Source organism: Pollachius pollachius, assembly GCF_949987615.1.
Source record: "Pollachius pollachius genome assembly, chromosome: 6".
NCBI classification, from domain to species: domain Eukaryota; kingdom Metazoa; phylum Chordata; class Actinopteri; order Gadiformes; family Gadidae; genus Pollachius; species Pollachius pollachius.
In genome coordinates, this window is record NC_136939.1 from 9,058,484 (window position 1) to 9,082,518 (window position 24,035).

General features: G+C 48.6%; 1 protein-coding gene across 2 annotated transcripts; it reads left to right on the forward strand.

The window, feature by feature from the left end:
- The first annotated feature begins 573 nt into the window (after window positions 1-573).
- ints2 (integrator complex subunit 2) lies at window positions 574-19,585 on the forward strand. 2 transcript variants are annotated; one of them, XM_079737571.1, is made up of 25 exons: window positions 574-853; window positions 1,480-1,791; window positions 2,332-2,470; window positions 2,878-2,980; window positions 3,312-3,425; window positions 5,278-5,408; window positions 5,642-5,812; window positions 6,275-6,498; window positions 7,441-7,566; window positions 7,880-7,951; window positions 9,149-9,263; window positions 9,816-9,884; window positions 10,080-10,214; window positions 10,434-10,610; window positions 11,648-11,762; window positions 12,551-12,655; window positions 12,943-13,107; window positions 13,397-13,598; window positions 15,329-15,454; window positions 15,885-16,086; window positions 16,455-16,697; window positions 17,088-17,195; window positions 17,383-17,488; window positions 17,899-18,075; window positions 18,856-19,585. In XM_079737571.1, the coding sequence occupies exons 2-25, from the start codon at window positions 1,499-1,501 to the stop codon at window positions 19,035-19,037; spliced, it is 3,600 nt and encodes a 1,199-aa protein (XP_079593697.1). In that variant the 5' UTR covers window positions 574-853; window positions 1,480-1,498; the 3' UTR covers window positions 19,038-19,585. The 2 variants fall into 2 exon arrangements, with proteins under 2 accessions (XP_079593697.1, XP_079593698.1); XM_079737572.1 differs by lacking the exon at window positions 574-853 and adding an exon at window positions 1,053-1,069.
- Window positions 19,586-24,035: the final 4,450 nt, after the last annotated feature.

Here is a 24,035-nt window from a genome sequence, read left to right on the forward strand (position 1 = left end):
CTAGAGTCAGTCGTTCGCTTAAAAGTAAAAAAAATAAATCTCACTTCAAAACTTTTCGTAACTTGGCAGCCCTGGTTTTAACCATGACAATGATTGAGTCATTTGGGTGCAGAAGACCCACATATTGAAAATGTAATAAACTCAACATTTAACACAAGTGTTTGCATCCAGTGCAATATGCCATACTATGCCATATACAAAGAAGAGCGCTTCACTGGCCTATGTTTAAGCTTGGTAAAGGTTCCCAGTAGGTAAGCTATTATGTCAAAACGGATACGAAAACTATTACTACACGCAAGATAATACTTAAATTTAATTTGCACAGTATTCTCTTTATAATTTATGTATTTTATTGGGTAATGTTAAAATTTTGGCAAATTTAACATAGCCTCTGTGCCGTTATTAAAATGTCTGGCACTGTTAACCATATTGATAGAATTATAATTCACTGTCTCAATATGGTATCATCATTATTGCAATCATTTGTGGCCCATAATCCACTACCATCAATGCATCCTTTGCGCCTCTAGTCATTCATATCTCTCTCTGCCCTGGCGTAGCACGTTGGGGAGAAATACACGTTTATCTGAATTGCATGCCACCTTAAATACATAAACTTGCGTTAGGTAACACGCAAGATCGGGATTCAGACATTGCAAAATACTAGGACCCTTTTACGAATGAGATTTTTCATTTTCTTTCTCTGCATGGAATTACCACGGCTTCAGTGTCAGTGGATGTGCAGGACTTGAGGCGCACCGGCAGGGTGTCAGCGCTCAACCCGAACCCGAGGTCTAAAGGCCTCCTATTCATTTTAAAAGCTGTACGGTTATAGCACACCTTCATAACCTCGGTAAGAAAACAATTTCCATTTTACTGTCCGGTTATGCAGAGCCCAATGAAAAATTAAAGTTATTGACAACCCTAGCGGTTTGACATGCCATTATTGGTAGCGCTAGCCTGTGGTTGCTAACGCTACCCTATTGCTAACGTTAGCTTCAAATGATAATGCATGTCAATAAGGAGCGAAGTATGCTAGTCAGAGCTAATGTTGTCAAGCTATCGCCAGGTACCGGTAAACTCAAGTTAGTTTTAGAACTAAGGATGGCTATAACTGATTTGTGTTAAGATAACTTGCATTTAAGTGAACTCAATACACATCATCTTAACTTTTAGCCTTTATTTAGACCTTAGTGATGGCTATTTGTTAATATTGGGCTGCAGTAGTACTACGCTAGTACACAGAGCATTGGTGGATGCTTACACTATTAATTTATTTCGAGGATTCTTGTTGTATGAAATTAAGATATAGTCAAACAACACTGTCGCAGGGTTAGGGCTTGTACAATTAATGATCAGAGTTGTATACTAAAATCCTAACGTGTTGTAGTCCAGTTTCGTTTCATTCAGTAAATACTCCCAAGAAAAGCATCACGTCCCACCCTGACCACATCATGTTGTGTTAATGCTTCCCTCAAGGCTTTAAACTCCTACAGAGATGTCTGACAGCACGGGGCTGCAGTTTGTCAGCCCATATGCCTTCGAAGCCATGCAGAAGGTGGACGTGGTGCGCTTGGCCGCTCTGAGTGACCCAGAACTCAGGCTACTGTTGCCCTGCCTGGTTCGAATGGCTCTGTGTGCTCCGGCCGACCAGAGCCAGACCTGGGCCCAGGATAAGAAGCTCATCCTCCGCCTGCTTTCTGGTGTGGAAGCTGTCAACTCCATCGTAGCACTGTTGTCCGTTGACTTCCATGCCCTGGAGCAGGATGCAAGGAAGGAACAGCAGCTCAGGTGAACTTACCATAAGAATGACCACTCTCACTGCCTAAAGGGCTCACACATAGCATAAAAGCTCAGACCCATCTCTCCTCCCTCTGTCTGCCAGAGGTCAGGAGGTTTATGCTAGAGATGGTGTTTGTTTGCCTACAGGACATTTAATTTGTGCAGCATAAGATGTTTTAAGAGCTTTCCTTTTCCCCTTTTCGTCAGTGTGTTTGTGTTATGATGAAAACAAAATATGTTCAGAAAAAAGTCCCTGCTAAATAGTAAATGAATAATAAATATAATTTTCAGTTTAACTCTCCTTAACAGTTGTCATATTGGCTATCTATTACTCTCTTGTAACCCCCAGTGAGTAAACCTGAATTATACATTTTGAAGAATGGGGGGGATTCTTGGTATTCTTGGCACTTGGCACATCTTTACTGTACCAACAGTGATGTATTGTTTCTCTTTCTTCTGACAAATGTACTTATTGTAAGTCGCTTTGGACAAAAGCGTCTGCTAAATGCTCTAAATGTGAATGCCAATGCCAATGTTTTCTCCCAAAAGACACAAGGCTGGTGGCTCAAATGCTGAGAGCATCCTGGTGTCCCAGCTTCAGCATGGCCTCACCTTGGAGTTTGAACACAGTGACCCGCTCAGAAGACTGCGCCTGGCCCTCAGTGAATTACTCGCCATTATGAATAAGGTACAACTTGATCTGAGGTGCACTAGAATTAAACAAATTAAAATAAGGTCACACTAAAACTGTACGTCATTCTGTTACCAGTTACTTTTTTATGTGTTTGTATGTGTGTAAAATGTAAGTGGCACACAATAAAACGTATGGGCCCACGAATACATTTTGGAACATATCGAACAGTAACGATCTACATATATTTTGAATAATATTTAGAAAAAAAGTTGAATTGAATAAATATTTATTATTTTTTTAGATTCTGTTTTTGGTCACACATGAAGGCAGAGTGTGCTAAGGTTGGAGCCCTGTCTATGACAGGGAAAATGTTATGAGTTCTCAAATATTATTAGCTTCAGAAGTAAGGTGAATTTATTTCTCCATTAATATATTGATGTATCTTCTGTGTTGTTGTGCAGGTGGTGGACTCCAACGGAGAGTTTTTCCTGAAGTCGTCGGAACTGTTTGAAAGCCCCGTCTACTTGGAGGAGGTTGCAGATGTACTCTGTATCCTCCAAGCAGGTACATGCAGTGTATACTAGAGTTCACTTTGTCCTTCTGGTGCACAGTAGGGAGATGTGGGGAAGATATAAGATAAATATCTTTATCTAGAAAAATAAGATCAATCATCTGTTATTGTACTCCAAAGCATGACTTATTTGTGACTATGATTATTAAGTATTGTAATGAACACCTAGTTATATAAAGTCCCTCTACCGTGATTCACGTCGACATTGTCCCGAATCACAAATGTGTTTTTAATATCTGAAACAACAGGGTTCATTTTCGGGTCATTTCATGTCGATTTAGGACCCAATATAACCTGTTCTTTTCGCTGCACTGATCTCCCCAGAACTGCCCTCCCTGCTACCCATCGTGGACGTGGCGGAGGCTCTTCTTCACGTCCGTAATGGCGACTGGTTTCTCTGTCTGCTGGTGGCCAACGTCCCCGACAGCTTCAATGAAGGTACGTCGGCATCTCCGGGAACAGGCCGGCTCGGCACCACCCACTCCCGGCTGGGGGATACGAGGAGCATCGTATATGTTGGTGCACTTAGTTGTATCTTAGGTCACCTCAGCAGAAGGATCCAAAATGGCCATGTTGCACTCGTATGGTGTATTTCCATTATACTATACTGGCATGGCTCGCTCTATATCAGCGATCTAATGGTTTGATTTATTGTCCAATGTCCAGTCTTGAGACCAAGACTAATCTTAAAGAAACCTTTCCTATTTCAACCAGCTATTTTGTTTTGCAAGAGCACATTGTCAAACAAACATCACCGTGGTACGCTTCTATTAAACCTTCATCACAGCGGTTCGCTTCTATTAAACTATCATAATTCATTACCCTTCATAAGGCTTATAGGAACAAACAAATGATGTCCAATCAAGCTGTTGAGAACCCTAGCAGTGCTCTTTGTGCATATTGAAGTGTCTCAGACACAAGGACAAACAGTTTATTGCACTTTTATAGGCCTATACACCTACAATTTGAGACACAATTTCTCGCTCCAAAAAGCGACAAGGGCTGATCTCCGCAGTGCACTTGGAGGCGGGTCGGTCACTTTGGCCTGACCTCAGAGATGGTTCAGCTCATGCGCGGCTCAGTTTGGCGTGTTTAAACTGGTAGTTTAAACACGCCAAACTAGCTGGTAGTGGTAGTGCCAATGAAAACGCCATTAGCCATGCTTTATGCGCCTTTACGTTGTCGTTCCTCTGCTTGTTTACTCAATGTGTTCACCACTTCTTACTCTTGTTATTTTGTAATGCAAGGCCTTGCTGTTATCCCAGTCAATGCTACAGATTTATGATTAAACTGATGAGGTTTAATTATTGTTTAGTCAAGACCCACAAGAGCAGTTCTGTCTGTTTTGTAGGACACATTAAAAAGAAATGGATTGCATTGATTTAGTGGTGCATTATTATCTCACTGAGGGTCACCACTCAGTATTCAACTGCTTATTATTTTGTGCGTTGCATAGCAGCCAAGAGATCAGTGAAATATATTAACTCTGTTTCTGGAAGAGGCCAGGTTTTTTTTTAATTCAGATGCATCCGACTTTTACTTCAACAAGGTGATGTGTTTGTTTATTTAGTTTGACGTACAACCATCTCATGCAATCTACCAGTTGTCATGGTGCATATTATCAAGAAGTATCATATATGAAAATACAATCTTATACAGTTTTAATCCGTGCCGCAGAGAACTGAATAAGTCATGCTCTGGGCAAGGCTATCGTCTTGGTGTTGTTGAACATTATTTGCAGGCAAGTTAAGTGAGCCATCGTTCTTTCCACATTATGCCATGAGATGGAAGTTCATGAGGCCCTATGGCACTTGATGCAAAGTGCATGCAAATTTCCGATCCCATAGGCACAGATAAAATGAAAAAAGGCTAAATGTGGAACTAATCTAGAATCATGTGATGTAGCGTGCTACTGAGTTTTCGTATATCTAATTCCGATGCAACTAAATATGTCTTAATACATTGCAGAACCCTAATCAAAATGATCTTAGTTCATGATCTTAAACTGAAGTCGTGCAAGATTGAATCAGGTCTCCTTGACCATTTGAAAAGCAGACTTTGTCAACAGGGTAACAGAGTATTTCCATTATTTCACATGGCAGAGCATACTTTCAGGGCTTCGATAATAACTATAATCGCGTCGCACCACATGGAAATGGTTATAACCATAAGTCCCGTCTATACAGTCAAGCTTATTACCCGTCATAGTCTGTCCTATGCTTGTAGTGGCTGGGTGGGCTGTATTGGGACCTCACTCTAAGAGGAAGCATCTTTGTGTTTCCCCCTCCAGTCTGCCGAGGCCTAATCAAGAACGGGGAGCTCCAGGACGAGGAGAGCCAGGGGGGTCGGCGGCGGACCGAGGCCCTGAGACAGCTGTGCCAGATGAACCCCTCGGAGGCCCTCAACATCAGAGCCATGGTGGTCAGTCCAGAGTCTACTTCCCATTTTGTCACTTCTAAGCGGATGCTCACCCTACACACGCACGCACGCACGCACGCACGCACGCACGCAGGCACGCACGCACACACACACACTCCGCCCTAAGAAAAAACAACTAAAAAACTAATAAAACACTGTTCTCCCGATGATTGGTGTGTGTTCAGCTCACTGAGTCCTGTGTGTGTGTGTGTGTGTGTGTGTGTGTGTGTTTCCAGGTGGAGGAGTGCCACCTCCCAGGCCTGGGCGTGGCCCTCACCCTGGACTACAAGCTGGACACGGCGGACGAAGCGGTCAGCCCCCTGGTGGCCTACATCAGCGGCCTGCTGCTGGGCACCCACAGCAAAGTGCGCACCTGGTTCAGCATGTTCATCCGCAACGGCCAGCAGGTACGGCCCCCCGTCCTCTTCCGTCCGCTGTGTTTAAAGATAAGACGCCGCTGTGTTCCTTCCTGCAGTGAAGCTCCGCCGTTGCAAGCTGCATCACAGTGTAGCGCTAAACAAACAGAACATAACAAGCTGGGGAAAAAAATAACACGCAGAGCTGCTGTAACTGCCCGCCTCCTCCGAGGGCAATGGGCAATCAACCTGCAATAACCAACCAATAAATAGGCTGTTGTTGCCACGTCCCTGCCTGTCCATTTACTGTGTGTGTGTGTGTGTGTGCGTGTGTGCCCTCGATTCCAGCCTGCTAGAAAAACGAGGGCATCAAAATGCGTCCATATAATTTGATACCAAATCGTAGCTCTGATCAAGTAGCACGTCCTTTTCGTGGCTTAACCCAGCGCCTATCCTTTCTGTCCTGCCCTCCTCGTCCACCCGTGGTGTTCCCGGGCGCGTCTCTCTCTGCAGCGGAAGCGGGAGAGCAGCTCGGTGCTGTGGCAGATGCGCCGGCAGCTGCTGCTGGAGCTGGTGGCCATCCTGCCGCGCTCCCGCAGCGCCCGGCAGCCGGACGAGGCGGGCAGCATGGACGAGGAGCCCGGCCCCGGGTACTCGGGCCTGCGGGAGGAGCACGTGGTGAAGGCCAGCGCCCTGCTCCGCCTCTACTGCGCCCTCATGGGCATCGCCGGCCTCAGGTACACCCCCCCATCCCCCCCACCAGATCAACGCCCGCCCGTCCGACAACTAGAACCGAACTGTGTGAGGGTAGTGCAGGGTTTCCCTCAGCCCTTTACATTTTAGGCTTAAGCGACACAAGCAACACACCTCTGCTGCCTACGGCGACTACGACGACCCCAAAAAAATAAAAGAAGAAGAAAACGTTCACATTCACTCTCTGTGCATCGATCTGGCTGCATGGCAACAGTCTGACAACCTGCATGATAATATGATAATACATGTCACATGATACATGATAATAACTAACCAATTTTCTGCGGGAAACCCTGTAGTGCGTAGGGGCGTTATTCTGCCGATAAACTCGAAATGTATGAGATTTACGCAGGTAAAGAAATGTATTCCGTGTGAAAACTCGAAATGTACAAAATATATACGGGTCACGAAAAAAGAATTCCGTCTGTGAACCCGAAATATAAGTGTATATACAGGTACCTAATATATACAGGTACCATAATGGTTTCTGTAGGTACAAATATATACTGAATAAAGGTACCGAAATGTCTGTCCGTTAAATATACCCAATTGGAGAACTATAGTTTTGCCCTTGCTTGAAAAAATAAATGTCAGGAACCATTTGAATGAGCTTGATGGAACCGACCCACGCAACAGTTTGGAAGGCTCCTTGCGCTTTTATTTTTTAAGGAGCAGCTGTCTTTTAGAATAACATGTTGTGACTCAATGCCTGCAGGAAGACCAGGGGTGGGCAATCATAACCCAGGCGCTGGCTGGAAATTGATAGATGAGGAGCCACTGAACTCTGTGTGTGTTCGGTATGTGTGTGTTGGCCTGTGTCTCTGTGTGTGTGTGTGTGTGTGTGTGTGTGTGTGTGTGTGTGTGTGTGTGTGTGTGTGTGTGTGTGTGTGTGTGTGTGTGTGTGCGCGTGTGCTTGCTCCTCCCAGGCCGACCGACGAAGAGGCTGAGCAGCTCCTCCAGCTCATGACCAGCAGGCCCCCAGCGACCCCTGCTGGCGTGCGCTTCGTCTCCCTCTCCTTCTGCAAGCTGCTGGCCTTCCCCATGCTGGTCAGGTACGCTCCCCCCGTCGCCTCCACCCCCACCACCGCTCTGTTCTTTTGAGTTTAGTAGACTCACATCAAGTCCCATGGTCTGGTGCCTTGACATCCGGCCAATGTGGGATTCCTGCCAAGCTGGCTGCACACTTTGGCTCCCAACACCTTCCTGTGCTACACAGAGTGTGAAACGTGTGTGTGTGTGTGTGTGTGTGTGTGTGTGTGTGTGTGTGTGTGTGTGTGTGTGTGTGTGTGTGTGTGTGTGTGTGTGTGTGTGTGTGTGTGTGTGTGTGTGTGTGTGTGTGTGTGTGTGTGTGTGTGTGTGTTTTAGCACCCCAGAGCAGGAGCAGCTGATGGTGATGTGGCTCAGCTGGATGATCAAAGAGGAGGAATACTTTGAGAGGTACGGGATCAAAACTCCAGCCCTTCCGGTGTGATTTGCTTTGATATATAAATGAGGAAGTCCCGTGCAGACGACTTGGACTCACTGCTGATCGTACATCATAGGATGTGGTTAAGCAGCCATGCATAATAAAACGAGCTGGTGGGGACCAGGCACAGCGTGATGCAGAGTGAGGATATGCATGCTTGGCCACGACCCCTGCCAACAGTAGCATGCTAACCAGTCTCTTAAATAGGAGTTGTTTTTGATGTGTTGGCTAGGCATCTATAATTAAATTGCTGTCCGTGCTTTAACTCTTGTTCAGACATATCATGCATGATTTATATGCAATATGCCATAATTATTTAAATGTGATGACTAAAACATGTATTTTTTTTTTTAATATATTCTATAACCCATAATGCAACAAGTCTAAAGTAGGATTCTGTTCTGCTCACTATGTACGCCCAGCAAAGCACCTGTTTGTTTCCAATCTTTTCGCTGTCAAACATGACAAACAGTCCTCCCCTCAATATGAACGGTGTTATTCTCTGTGCTGACCTTCCCCGTGTTCGGCTTTATTGCGAGCGGTTTTGAAAAGGCTTGCGAGATGAATGGCTTAATTGAAAGGGCTTCGTTAAAGCAGACTGGGAGGCCCTGGGGGGAGGCGGGAAGGTCAGGTGGCTCATGTTTGTTTGAATACTCCTTGGAGACTTACGCTGGGGTCGTTGACATTCAACCCAAACTTTATAATGACGGCTAATTACCATTGAAATGCGGAACACTTACATTTCTTAATCTGTAAATTAGTCTTTCATCAGACATATGCGTATTCCCACTGTGTGCGTGTGTTTGTGTCCGTGGGCGTGCCTGTGTGTGCGCACGCGTGTGCAGGGACACATGTCAGATTGTGTGTCATCGCGTGAGGGAAACATGCGTTCCCTGGCGATGGTAAATCTGTCCTCCGCTAGGGCAGTGAACAAACACACAGTTGGCAATCATCGTTAAAGGGGCCGGCTGGCGGACCGGGGAGATTAGGCCGCGTGCGGGCGCCCGCCACTCGCGACCTAATGACTTTGGATAAGTGGCAGCCTCTCTTATACGTAGCATTAGAGGGTCTTTCATCTCATTTATTTTGTGTTTTATTGCGGGTGCTCATGTGTGTCCTCTTCCTCCTCCTTGTCCTCTCTCGCTCTCGCTCACTCTCTCTCTCCTCAGCGCTGCGGGCGTCGCCGCCTCGTTCGGAGAGATGCTCTTGCTCGTTGCCATGTACTTCCATAGCAACCAGCTGAGCTCCATCATCGAGCTGGTGTGCTCCACGTTGGGGATGAAGGTATGGCAGTAATCAATGCTCGAGTCTGCTTGGCCCGGTCAGTGTCTCCCTTCCTCCTCCCCTTCCCTTCACCCTCCTCCTCTTCCTCCACTGCAGCAAGCTGTAGTGCAGCAACACGTGCACTGCGCCCCGAGCACACGTGCACGCGGCACGCACGCAGCGTGTTACCAACCCCGGCCCCGTCGTGGACCCCGTGCTCATTTGTCGGGTTTTATTAGTTATTAAGTGCGGCGTTGTTTTGCTGCGCGCCTGTGCTAAGTAGTTTTGCCCCTGCCTGTGTGTGTGTTTCCTCTCCTCCAAAATGTGGAATGTAATTGGATTCCGGGGCCAGAACCCCCCCCTCTGGTTTTCCGCGGCTCCCCCTGGGGGCAGTTCATCAATCCAGCCCTCTGCCTGCCGCCTGGAATTAGTTATTTTTTCTGAAATGAGGATATGACGGCGAGGCTGGAAACGCCAGCGGTGTAGCATGCAGGTGGGGTTTCTATCGGGTGGTCCGCTCTGTGCATGATCTCTACAGCCTTGTTGTCTTTTTTTTTTTTTTTTTTCTCATAGATCGTCATCAAGCCCAGCTCTCTCAGCAAGATGAAGACCATCTTCACTCAGGAAATATTCACAGAACAGGTGCGCAAGCAATTCCCCCAATTTACCGGGTTAGCGGTTCACCGGTAAATTAGTTCAACCTCTTTGTAAGTAACATCTGTCATTTCACCGTAACACCGTAGCTGGTCTGGTTATCCCCGGTCTCTTCTCTATCACTCACTCACTCACTCACTCACTCACTCACTCACTCACTCACTCACTCACTGTGTACATCAGGTGGTGACTGCTCACGCGGTCCGTGTGGCGGTGACCAACAACCTGAGCTCCAACATCCAAGGCTTCCTGCCCATCCACTGCATCTACCAGCTGCTGCGCAGTCGCGCCTTCACCAAGCACAAAGTCTCCATCAAGGTAAGCAGCCCCCGTCCACCTCTGTGGATGTGTGTGAAAGACCCAGTGATGGTAAAGGGCCTCATCCGGTGAGCAATGCTTTGAATTTAAAGTGCAGAGTGCTTGGATTGTTACCCCATGAGAGTGTATTAGTTTGTCAAATTATGATTTGCTGAATGACTTGGATTAAGCCAAATGAGTTGAGTGTGTGTGTGTGTGTGTGTGTGTGTTGGGTGCCAGGACTGGATCTACCGCCAGCTGTGTGAGACCACCACCCCGCTGCATACGCAGCTGCTGCCCCTCATCGACGCCTACGTCAACTCCATCCTCACGCCGGCCTCCAAGACCAACCCGGAGGCCACCAACCAGCCGATCACGGAGCAGGAGATCCTCTGCGTCTTCCAGAGCACCACGGGGGTGAGTCGAATACATAGGACTTTGATTTGGGTTGTATTGTCGAGAGGGTGGATAGTATAGTAGCTAAGGTGACCGACGTCCACCTATACATCAATGGATTCAATCGTCAGTGTCTGCTCCCCCAACCTGTAGGCATCCATGAGCGAGATGCCTCACTACTAAAAGCTCCTAAGTGTTCATGTGCCTCATTCACTTTCCCTAAACATCCCTTCCTGAAGAGGGACATCTGCACAATAAAGAAACAATACTGTAGCAGCATCAATATAGAAGCAATAGGAGCTGATGTATGCTGATCTCCACGCGCCAGCAGCACCGTCTGTGTTTTCAGATTACAAACGGGGCGGCCAGACGTTTGTTATCCAATCCCAGTAAGCGTGACTCTGGCTAGGGTCCAGGGAACCGATCCTCATCCAGGGACGTTAACTTAACATTCACGGTGTGCAGTGGCCCTCCCAGCGCCCACTCTATTAGGCAGGTGGTGTCTGCTGCCTCTGAGTGTTTATTGACTTCCTAATAAGATATAAGGGAGTCTGTTGAATTGAATCCCCATGATCTGATTATGTCCAATTTGAACAGGATGCCAGGGTTAGCCATTCCTGGGAATTGTTCCTTAAGATTTGCGGTGTTTAATCTGCTGGTTCTTTTCCTCGGCGCAGTTATCTAGAGCCTTGAATTGCAGACTTACCGTTTTAAGCCCTTTAGAGAAAGGGGCTTAAGAACGGTTGGACTTGAAAAGGCCCTTTTTATTTTGACATCTGCTTCACCCGGTTTCCTCCACTTTTCAACCCGCAAAGAAATGCATCGTGTGGATAAATGTAGTTATTCTTTACTCTGCTGTTGACCGGATGATCCCTGCAAGGCCCAGAAAAGCCAGTCAACCCTATGATGTTGATCTTGCTTTCCTTTCTCTCTCTCGCTCTTTCTGTCTCTCTCTCTCTCTGTCTCTCTGTCTGTCTGTCTGTCTGTCTGTCTGTCTGTCTGTCTGTCTGTCTGTCTGTCTGTCTGTCTGTCTGTCTGTCTGTCTGTCTGTCCCTCAGCACGGGGAAGGTGGGCGGGGCCAGCGCCAGCGCCACTCCATCACCCCCCAGCTCCTCATCCTCTACTACATCCTCTGCTACGAGGAGAGCCTTCTGGCAAGCACCAAGCAACTGGGTGAGCACCAGGACCCCCCCCCACCCCCAACACACTCACTCACTCACTTACTCACTCACTCTCTTTCAACTCTCATTTCTCACGTCCAAGTCAACTTGCCCCCTTCTGCCTCCTTCCTCCTCCTCCTCCTCCTCCTCCTGCTGGATTATGTGTGTGTTCGTGCGAGTCTGTTTGGAGGGAGCAGTGGGCGGCGGTGACAGCTTTTGTCCTCTGTAAAGCTGTAGGAAGTGGCACTCACTGGGGAGCCGACTGCTTAGCTCCTTGGCAGCCCTCCCCATGCCTCCCTCTCACTCCCTCTCCCTCTCTCTCTCTCCTTCTCACAATGCCGCAGCAAAGGCACGGCCAGCTCACCGACTCTGACAGCTGTCGGTGAGCAGAGTGTTCGCGGTTCACTTTTGTACTTTGTTTGGTTCATCTGATGTCCTCTTAGAGCCATCGAGGAGAGCCGTACTTAGCCGGTGCGTGAGCACTGTTCCACTCTCTCCCGCGACGCCCCCCCCCCCCCTCTGTTCCCCTTCTCCTCGCCCTTCATTAGGCCAAACCTAAGTGCGTGTTTGTGCCCTTCCTCTTCGCTAATTGCCGTGTTTACCCGAGTGCTCCCGCCGCCTCCCAGGGAAGGAGTAATGACGCCCATCAGCGGTGCTAATGAACCCGCGTCGATGAGAAATCACCTCCACCGTTGGCAGTCTGTCAGCTCCCCTTCATTCCTCACTCCTCACCACCAGGGCTCTCACCCGTCTGTCTGTCTGTCTGTCTCAATGTCTGCCCCCCGCCCCGCCCTCCTGTAGCCTTGATGCAGAAGAAGCCCAAGTCCTACTCGGCGGCCCTCATGGACCACATCCCCATCAAGTACCTGGTGACCCAGGCCCAGAAGCTGCAGCAGGAGCTGGGAGGTAGGAGACCACATGGCTTAGACCCCAATCCTCTGGCAAATGTACTGGTGTGGCTGGACTTTACCCCAGTGTATTTATTGGACGGTTTGGTCTATTGGTTCTTCATCAAAAAACGACTCAAAGATAGATACAGCTATTTGCGGAGCAGGTTGGGCTTAAGCATCAGAAAGGAGCTCTGTTGGTTATCATCCCTGTTTGTGATGCTTACTGCCAACATCCCCTCAACCGGCTCCCACAAATCCCCCGCAAAGTATCCCACTGCCTCACCGCGGCGTCTCCACCCGCAGGGCTCCACTCCGCCCTGCTGCGGCTGCTGGCCACCAACTACCCCCACCTGTGTCTGGTGGAGGACTGGGTGTGTGAGGAGGAGGTGACGGGCACGCTGCCCCTGCTGCGCCGGCTGATGCTCACCAGCAACACCTGCAGATACACCCCGGGACAGCTGCACGACGGTAGGCCGCCGGGCCTGGTTAGAGTCCGGGACAACTTTGGTTCTGTGTTGTCGTTTTTTGTTTTGAGTTGACCGCTCAGCTAGAATACAGTGTAAGTGGTGTGTGTAGAATCGCCTCTGGACAGCTTGTTCACCGCAGATTAGTTTAAAATAGACGGATGCAAAATGCAAGAGCTGTTTTTGTTTTTTTTGTTGCTAAGAAGAGTGTTATACGATTGCTACCGCTAGTAGCCAAAATAAACGCTTGCCAAACGCGTGTCAATAATCCACTCTCCTGTCCCCCACCGCAGCCTTCCAGATGCTCCCGGCCAGCGGCCCTCGGCTGATGCGGATCCTGGAGCAGCTGACTCTGCTCTCTCCGGGGGACCTGATCCCCTACGCCGAGGCCCTGACCACCAGCATGTGCCTGCTGCTGGAACCGGCCGTGCCGCGCCGCGTCCTGCAGACCCTCAACAAGCTGTGGGTGGGCCTGAACACCGTCATGCCCCGCAGGTAACTACCTAACCCTGGCCCCATAAACAGGGGCGGTGAAACACAAAGGATACGTTTCTCTGTTGGAAAGTGCTGCACTTATTAAGCTTGATAAATGTATTATTCAAACATTTGAATGGGTATTTATTTAACCAGAATTCTTTTGTTTTTTGTGTACTTGTATCATCTATGCTTTTGAAAAAGAATGATCAAGCATGCAGAGCCAGGAGCGGCTTGGAGTTTGTTCCTTTTTCAATGCCTTCTTGGAAGGGTATGCCAGATTTTTTGGGAAAAGGGAATACGAGGCGGTGTGAACATTGATGTTCATGCACACATTAGTCACTTTGATTAAGAGTTCTCTGAAGTTTCTCGGCAACAGTGCCAGTCCTATCCTCTCGGATTACACTTTAAACCAAATAATGTCATTATCCGCGGATGAAATCACACCACTGAGCTGAGATATAAATCATGGTTATTTTCAGTCCTGGCCCTGTAGATGATTAATCACGCTGCCGCTCATTTGAAGTCCTCTGGCCCAAACAGGAAAAAAGAGAGAGGAAAAATCACATGAATGGTATTGAATGCCGTTTCTTTCTTGGTGGACGGCTGGCCTGATTATTGGATATCCTTGAGTATCAGGTTAAGCACTGCACCCTGACCGGTTGTCACAAAGCCTTTGGGGCCTGTGTGTGTGTTATGAAATGATGGTTAATGGGTTTGAAAATGCGGCTTCCATCAGCGGTCGATGAAGATTACTACAGGAAAAGGAGGGAGAGAGAGAGAGAGAGAGAGGGTGGGAGGGAGTGAGAGAGAGAGAGAGAGAGAGAGAGGGGGAGGGAGGGAGGGAGAGAGTGAGAGTTTTTTCTCACAGGTTCAGGTAGGAACAGCCTACAAAAGGCAAGGTGCCTATCGATCCACATAAGAGAGAGAAAGGGTAGAAGAGGTGGTGTTGAGCAAGGGGTTAGGGCTAACGTGGAGTGGGATGGAGGCGGATGTAATGTAGGTGAGGGAAGTCATTGTAGTGGGCATCAACTCAGAACCCGGCTCCTAGCCTCCACTCCTATAGTAGCTTCAGCTGGCGCTAGGGGCAGCCGGTTGGGATTCGCATTTCCGTTGCAGTTGGTGTGCGTGTGGACTTTATGTTTCTTATTTTTTCGGCTGATTTGTCCGCTTTTCATTAACGGAATCCTGTTGGGTGGTTGCCTAATTTAAGTATGGATCATTTATATATATATAGTTAGCCAAACCTACTCATGATTCGAGTCGAATCGTTATCACCGGCCTACACAATTGCTGAACATTAAAAAAGCTTTACAATTTGACTGCAATATTTCCCACCTGGGTCTTACAAAGTGAAGCAGCTCATCTTATCAATAACTAACTATGTATGTCGGGATTTTAAAATTACAACAAATGTTTGCACCGACCCAAGGTGCCTATTCCGTTTTTAATTGCAAACATAACCCATTTTTCGATGAAATATATTTTATTTTAGCTCACCTCAGAAACAGTTGGAGCCAAATTAAACCAGCATGGCAGCAGTTAAGGGAAGTCCATTAGCATTTTTTATATTTAATAATTCCCATTTTGTGTGTGTGTGTCTCTGCGTGTGTGTGTGTGTCTCTGCGTGTGTCTCCCTGCGTGTGTGCGTGTCTCTGCACGTGTGTGTGTGTGTGTCTCTGCGTGTGTGTGTGTGTGTCTCTCTCTCCTGCGTGTGTGTGTGTGTGTGTCTCTGCGCGTGTGTGCGTCAGGTTGTGGGTGATGACGGTGAACGCGCTGCAGCCCCCGGCCAAGCTGCTGCGGCGGCAGACCTACACGCAGAACGACCTGATGGTGGACCCCCTGGTGGTGCTGCGCTGCGATCACCGCGTCTACAGGTACACCACCACCACCACCGCCATGACCGCGCCACGCACCTCACCCGCTGTCTGCCTCACCCACACAGCCGCCCTGCGGGCCGGGGCCGGCTGTTTACACAAAGGATGGATTACTCCACACTCCCTCTGAGGCGGGCCTCTCAGACGATGGCGTTGGGTCGTTTGTTAGTTTTGTTTTAGTGTACGACCCACGCGGTGTCTCCTTCCGCCTCCCTGAACATTCATCATGGTTAGCGTTGTACAAAACGGTCCTGATTATGAGGAGTCTGGTCACGTCTCGGCCTTCGTTTCAGGGAGATAAGTCGAGCCATACGGGGTGATTTACCCCGCTTTATTTTTAGATCAAATATTCAGGCTGATCTGTGATGAATGGGACGCAAGTTGAAGGATGACGGGTGTTAACCGTAGCGCCCCCCCCCCCCCCCCTCAGATGCCCCCCTCTGATCGACATCATCCTGCACATGCTCAACGGCTATCTGCTGGCGTCCAAGGCCTTCCTGCACTGCCACCTGAAGGAGACGGCCGACTTCGAGCGGCAGAACCAGACGGTGTCCAGCCTGGGCCTGGCCGGCCAGCCCGACAGCCCTGAGGTCACCCGCGAGGAGCTGAAGAACGCCCTGCTGGCCGCGCAGGTGAGCCCCGCCTCCCAGGAACGTCGGCCAATGGGGAGGCTGCCCTCGGCATACCTTTTCCTCTGCGGTGTAAACCTAACCCGATCCCTTTTTTTAAGAATGAATCAACAGATAAGTTATTCAAATAAAAAGAATTGCATTCGTTTTAATGCATTTTTTGTGTTACATATTTTATATTATATTATGTTTCGTATTTTACATTCTCGTATTATTCATTAATTTAAATAATATTGGTATAAGAAGTTAATATAATATGAGTAATTATAATTAATTGCGCTGACATCAAAGGGCCTCCCTGTGTGTGCTGCTTATGAAAAGCACTCTGTGCTCTCTTAATAAGCCTCGCTGCGTGTGTGTGTTGCCCCCAGGACAGCGCCGCGGTGCAGATCCTGCTGGAGGTGTGCATGCCCTCCTCGGAAGAGCAGCAGCTGCAGCTGGGGAGCCGGGCCCAGGGCCTGCTCCGCGGCGCGGGGGACCGGAGGGGCCCGGACGAGGCGGAGCCCGAGGGAGGACTGCTCAGCGACCTGCGGGAGGTGCAGTGCCTCATCTGCTGCTCGCTGCATCAGATGTTCATCGCTGACCCCAACATCGCCAAGCTGGTCCACTTCCAGGTCAGGACCAGGCGCCTCATAGCATGTGCATGGGCTGATTTTATTTACCTATTTCCCCCAATGGCGGACGACACTTGTATTGTACTCAAAGCTGGCTTATGTCTACTCGGATACTACTATGAATAAACTCACTCCATGCAAAACTACTGGGAGTGTGGTTTGGCAAATCTACTTCTCATTTGACACTGGTTGGATTTAAGAGTACAGTTCAATGTTTAGCGTCTTTCTCGCTGTGCCACCCGCTCGCTCGGCCAAGATGCTCCCCCCGTTCCCTTTCTCCGAGCTAAAAGGAGCGCTTGACGGTGTCGGTTCGCCGGCCACTTATCTCGTCCCTGTCTGCTTACTCCTCCCCCCCTCTTGGCTGTGGATGTGTCGCGTGTCTCCCTCCAGGGTTACCCTCAAGCTCTGCTGCCCCTCACCGTGGCTGGCATCCCCTCCATCCATATCTGCCTGGACTTCATCCCAGAGCTGCTGGCCCAGCCCCAGCTGGAGAAGCAGGTGAATCCCCCCCCCCCCCGACATCCCCACCACCAGTGCCTCTTTGACTCGGAGTTGGCCGGCAGACATTGGCGTCTGTGCCAGGGCCTTTCTTTGTTTTTAGAGCCTCACTTTACTATGAGTGAAAGAAGGAAACGTGTCAACTTTAACTGTGTGTGTGTGTGTGTGTGTGTGTGTCCGTCCCTAGATCTTTGCCATCCAGCTGCTGTCTTATCTCTGCACCCAGTACGCACTGCCCAAGTCCCTGAGTGTCGCCCGCCTGGCCATCGGTGTCATGGGCACCCTGCTCACAGGTCTGCCCCCCCCCCCCTCCTCTTTTAACCGCCAAAGGATTCATATTGCAGGGTTCTGCAAAAACCGAATCCTGGGGAGATCCCTGGGTCGTATTGCTTTTGACTTGGACCAAAGCGTTTGTTGTGGTCTGTGGGAGTTTGTCTACCTCCTCGTTATCTTTTCAAATGGTGCTCATTCAAACTGATCTCAAGTTATTTACCACTGTGCGGTCCTCACTGCACTTACTGTTCTGGAGCGGTCTTCAGCTATTAACCAAGGCGTCATCTTAGCTTACGTTCCCCTGACCCCTGCTGGTCATGAGCGGCCGGTGCGTCCCATGCGTTCCCCTCAACAGCACCGGCTCCATTGCTATGGTGAGTCTCTGCGTGCAGGCGCCCTCATGTAAGCATGTCTCCCATCCCTCCCGCAGTGCTGACCCGCACCAAGAGGTTCTCCTTCTTCATGCCGACGCTGCCCTGCCTGGTGGCCTTCTGCCAGGCCTTCCCGCCGCTCTACGACGACGTGGCCGCGCTGCTGGTGCAGGTGGGCCAGGTCTGCGCCTCCGACGTTGCCACCAAGGCCCGGGACATAGACCCCCTCATCGCCCGTGAGTCGTCCTCCTCCTCCTCCTCTTATTTTTCCCCTCCTGATGCCTCCTCTTCCTATCTCCTCCTGTCTCCTCCTCCTCCTACCCCCTTACTTCTTCCTCCTCCTCCTAACCCCTCCTCTTACCTCCTCCTCCCCCTTCTCCACCTCCTCCCCTCTCCTTCTCCTCTTTTCCGCTTAACACCTCCTCCTCTTCTTCTTAACCTCTCCTCCTCCTCCTCCTCCTCCTCCTCCTCCTCCTCCTCCTCCTCTTCTTTCCCTCTCCTCCTCCTCTTCTTTCCCTCTCCTCCTCTTCTTCTTTCCCTCTCCTCCTCCTCCTCTTCTTTCCCTCTCCTCCTCCTCCTCCTCCTCCTCCTCCTCCTCCTCCTCCTATTGGTAGGTGCCAAAAAGAATGAGAACAAAACAGTGATGATGGGCTTATGAAACTCAATACTGGATTTCCCACTCCGTTGCAATACAAACGTTTCAAGCTGCCATATAGAACTGGTCCTTTAATTCAGTTTCAGGTGCTGTTGAGAGCGTGTGAGATTGGTTTAAAATATAAATGAAATGCAATAAAAAAAGAGCGTGAGCCTTTGTATTTTACCTCGAGGACCTGGTTTAGAGTCATCCATCGTAGTGCGCCTCGAAGGCATCAATTATTGACATTGGCGCCGTTAAACGGCCTCATCGCCTGCCAAGGAACTTTTATTCTGAAGGCCCGTAACGACGACAACGGCCTGGACGTCATCCAAGGCTCTGATGTAGCTCGCCCATCTGTCTTCCCCGTCCCCGCCCGCAGGACTGCAGTACCTGAAGGAGAAGCCCCAGGACGTGTCGCTCCCCGGGGGGGGCTCGTCCAAGCTGAGCCTACCCCAGAGGACGGCAGAGGAGCTGGGCCGCGCCGACCCCGACGTGCAGCTCTGCTACCGCGTGGAGGCCACCTTCATGGACATCATCAGCTCCAGCCTCAAGGGACTGTAGCGCTCGGCGGCACACGGGACTCTGGCTGCCCCACCCACCACCCAGCCCCTGCCCCATCAGCCTAGCGCCGCTGCTGGTTTAGATCCACTCCTCTCGCTCCTTCTCCTCCTCCACAAAGGGTCAGTGGCAACAGCCAATCAAAGTCCAACGCTAGCTCTAATGGGGTTCCACGTCCCATCCGGCTCTCGGGCCTACCGTTCATAAGGAACTCGGCCTGCTCTTTCTTCGGTGTACATAATGTACATTTTAGGTCTACGATGGTGGAGGGCCACAGTGGGACCCTGTGCGGCGCCATGTTCTTCCTCAGTCAGCACTGAGCCGCCCACGTCGTGTAAATAATGACAGAATACATGCGAGTTGTTTCTGAGACGCGCGATGCGTGTGCGCTTTGTAATAGTTTGTAGAAATTGGATTACAGGTATTTTTTTAACGGTCTGTTTTCTTGACCACCCTTGTTATACTTTTGCTGAACGTCATACACTTTTTGTCCGTTTTTTTTAAAACAGCTGTACGATGATCTGAACTTTCCATGTGCACAGCTTTGTTACTGTACGTGTACTGTATTTGTTTTGTAATAAAACAAAAAATATTGAATAACATCAGTTGTGGTGTTTTATTTCTTTGATAAGTTCAGGCCTTTATATTTTGGTCACTAGATCATTTTCACGACAGTTGGAGCACAGTTGTGCCTTTCCCTCTGATTGAAATGAACAAACACAGGTTTGGCAACCTTAAACACAGTGAAGTACTGCCATATTTGCATATAAGGAAAGCCCAATTCAATGAAGTCTAGTTTAATTAAAAGGCCTTAACGTGGCAATTTCCCAAAAGCATTGCGTACACCAGAGGGCGCTGTTGCCACACGAAAGAAAGCTGTATTCAATGAGCTCCACATTTAAGGATTTCTATGAGCAAAGTGGAAAGGAAAGGTACACGTTTCTGGTGTACCCAAGTTGCCTTCCGATATTGATCAGATAAGCAATAGTTTACAAAGTACCTGTACTTATAGAATAAAGAGTTTAAAATAGCATATCAACCAAGATATGAAGCATAATTAGACATGAAACGTTTGAGACGCTTATTTTATAGATTTTCTGAACAGTTATACGGTACACAGATGGCAACTTCACACAGCACCGTTTATTCTCTAACCAGTGTAGTATTCGCTTGACCTGTTGAGTGGAAAGAAGCCCTCATATGAAACCAAATGAAATGCAGTGCGGCACCGATGACCTTCAGAATCACTTGTAATGGCCGACCCCACCCAGCGCGGACACCCCTCATGATGACATCCATCGGGATGGGACACGGGGGCTTTGATGCTCACAGGCCACGTTCCAGCCGTTGCTGTCCTTTCAATAAGTCAAGCGGACAGAGCTGTCGTGGACGGCAACGAGAGATGGACGCCTTGCAACGTTGTGAGCAGTTCATCTTCTCTAGTCAGCAGCAGGAGGTAGAGCCAGGTGGCCGAGTATACGCTACTCTCAGGATAGTGCAGTGGACGCTGATACTCCCAGGGGTTGACTGGTAACCAGAAGGACGCTGGTTCGATTCCCGGCTCCCCTTGGCTGAGCGTCGAGGTCTGACTGCTCCCGACGAGCTGCGAGGTTGGCTAAGCCGCTGCGGTGTGTGAAAGTGTCAATGAATGGTTGTAAGTCGTTTTGGATAAAAGCATCAGCAAGGGCCACCTAAATGTAAAATGTAAAAAAAAATGTAATGGCATCTTGCTGAACAGCTAATGGAGGGCACCATGCCGGTCAAAGAGGGAGGCCTGTGAGGTTACCACGCTAATTACCATCAAACTTGACTTAACATTGACCTTAGAGTCTGCAAGGTAGCAGAGTGGAAAATAAACGTTAACGAGCTATGCCTGAGCCAATCAGAAGGTCCAATTAGATGGGATTGGTTTCATGTGTGTTAAGGAGGACGCAACAGATGAGCACAACTGAGGGAAACGGAGTAAGAAACACAACAGTAGGATCTTTGATGTGGAAAGCAGCCACGCATCCTTTGGGGATGGGTACAGTAATACCAACTACAGAAAGGTCAGAAATAAATTCATTTTTCAATTGCATGTGTTTTCTCAAAAGGTGCACGTGATGTAAAGCCTACCTGCTACACTTCTAACACACATGCTCACTCACTCACATACAGTTCTCTAATTGGGTGAGTACTAATCATTAATTCATCAGAAACTTCCTCCATGAACATTTAAGAATTACTAGTGGTAATTATAACGGTATCACAACAGTGAGAATAATCACTGTTGTGGTTCTTGTGTTCATTATTTTCTTTGAATAACAAAAGCAACTTTTGTGCACAGATTTAATTATGTTTTTCAGTGCTGGGAGCTTGTTCATGAACCGACCAGGGACATGTTGAATACAAAATCGTGACAAATTTCAGCCCAGTCTGGTTCCCAGGCATTTCCCACTTCAGTTATTGTGATAAGCAACGTGGCATAAGGCTTCCCTTGGTTAAATACAAAGCAGCTAATAAGTTCAATCATAAGTTCACAGCAAAAACATTCTTCCTGCTGTGTCCCATGTTTGTTTTGCATTTCAAAACCAACTGTGTTGGAAGTATACAATCAACAGGCTGGCACATCAACTTTGTCAACACATTTATTCAGTCCCTTGCAGCCTTGGCGGCGTTTGTGTCTGCTGTTGTAACCACCAATTACCATTCTATGAATAGTCTTCCTGTGATGTGCGTTTATGTGTCGTCCTTGACAAGAAAGAGAACTGTGCACGATTAGCTGTTTGTGCCAGAATAAAATGAAAAGACGTAACAAACAATTGAAAGCCAGTAAAGAAATTCTACAAAAGGAGTTGTCGGAGCAGGTGTCAACACAGCGTTTGTTGCAAATAAAGAAAGACAGAAATAACAGACATCATCGCTTTTCTTAACGCTTCTAAGCATGCCCAAGAGGGTAGTAGTAGAGTAGTATACATAAACGAGGCCTTAATGCGCTTGGTGTAGAGACACACACACACACACACGCACATTAACTACCTGGGGCTTCTGAGTTCACGTCTATTTGCTGCTGATTACTCCGGGGACAATAAAAGCATAGCCCTTACGAGGCTGCTGAAATCCCACTTGAGCTCGTTACAGTCGACGTCGCCTCCCGGTGGCCTCGCACGTCTCTCTCTTGTGAAGAGAGCCACTCTGGTGAGGATACCACGTGTTGCACAAAGAATAGCGACCACAAACAATGGATGGTTGCGCTAAGACGGGGAGAATGGTGTTTATCGGGGCAGTGTTTGTAGTCGGCTGCATTGTGCTCATAGTGTGGCATTGATTATTTTTGTGGTTTTGCTTCGGGTCTTACCGGTTCATCCGAATTCTAACTCAAAACAGATTTTTCTTTTTCATATGAACAGATAATTGAATGATTTCTGGGCAGGTCTACATTCGGCAAAGAGCCGCCATCAAAATATGAATGTGAGTAGAATAGCGTTGTCTGGCGATGCGTTTGCTTGGCCTGCTTGTTTTCTAGGGGCCATAATGATTTTGATGGTGTATATATGGATGGTTTTGGGCCGGAATGTGTGGGGGGGACCAGCTGACTTAACGTGTGTGTGTGTGTGTGTGTGTGTGTGTGTGAAGAACGTGTACTTTGTTGCGGTTCTCTAGTGCTCTCTTTATTCCCTCCTGCTCAGCGGGAACAGAGCCCTGCTCTGCATGATCAAAGAACAGGCGGAGACGAACGGGGAACGGGCGTCCTGTCTTAACATCTCCTCTCTTCCCAGTCTGGGCTGGCTGCTCCGAGCGGAGGGGGTTAATTAGACGGACCCGGGGTCCACGGCTTTGCGGCTGTTATGTCACGTTCAAAACGTGTTTAACGGAGGAACAAAAGGGGCGCAATTAACGCGTTTCCTGTCGCCGCCGGAAATGTTTAACTTTCCCTTTCCCTCTCGCTCGAGCGGAGAGTGTCCGGGAAACGCACGCGATTGAAAAATTAATTGGCGGCGTGTCGGCGACGTATTTACATTTTGTTCTTTTAAAGACACAATTAATTATAAGAGATGAAGAAGTCTGGGAAGAGGAGGCGGGGGGAGCTCCTCCCCACAGGCTCTCAAGGAGCGGAGACGGTCGCGCCAATTAGCCGCAGACTTGTAAAAAGAGCTGAGTTTCAGCAGGTAGAAGTAGACCTCACACTTTAAATTGCCTGGTTTCAAGATGTTCCCAGCAGTTAGGAGCATGTCGCCTTCCGTGCTCGGTGCTCCGAGCTACAGGAGAAGTGGGGGATATGCCCTTTCATGAGCTTCCTAAGACTCTGGGGGAACTGGTGTTGATAGGGAGAAGTTGTATGAAGCGAAGTCATCCAGTTTTTTTTTGTCAACTTTTAAGGCTCTGATGACTTTCTGTATGTTCTCAATAGCGCTAATCATGATAATGGGTTTTCTCTGAAAATACCTCCTTTAAATACATCCTTTCAGCCCCTGTGGTGAGCAGAGGTTTATGGGATATCTGTTGGCGGTGCGTTGGCATCTGTTACCATGGACACGTTGTCGTTATTATGCAGCAGCAACAGAGTCCACCTGAAGTCCTTGTTACCAGAAACCTTCGCTGTGGGTTGACCGTTCCTTCTTGACCCGAGAAATCAATACTTTGTTATAAAATAACGACCGGCACAGGGTGAGAACCGAGTTTCTTTCCTCCAAGAGGAGAAGTGCAGGGTTTTTGTTCTGCAAATAGATCAGGAGAAGTAGGTTGGGGCGGCGGAGAGAGAGTTTCCGTCCCACATTCGATGACTACGGAAACAAGTTTTTGAGAAATGCAGGGGGTGAAGTTCGACGGAGGAGGCGTGATGAAGGATTAATCACCTTGGCATCCTGCTCGCTCCCTGTGTCTTTTACTGTGCAGGGCTCTCCAAAGAAAATGTACAACCTGCCCCATTTCCTCTCTCAACTTTATCTCCCTTATCTGTGCTCGTGAGTTACGGTAAACAGGCACGGCTCAATAAAGAGCGTCGAGATTTATGGATCAATT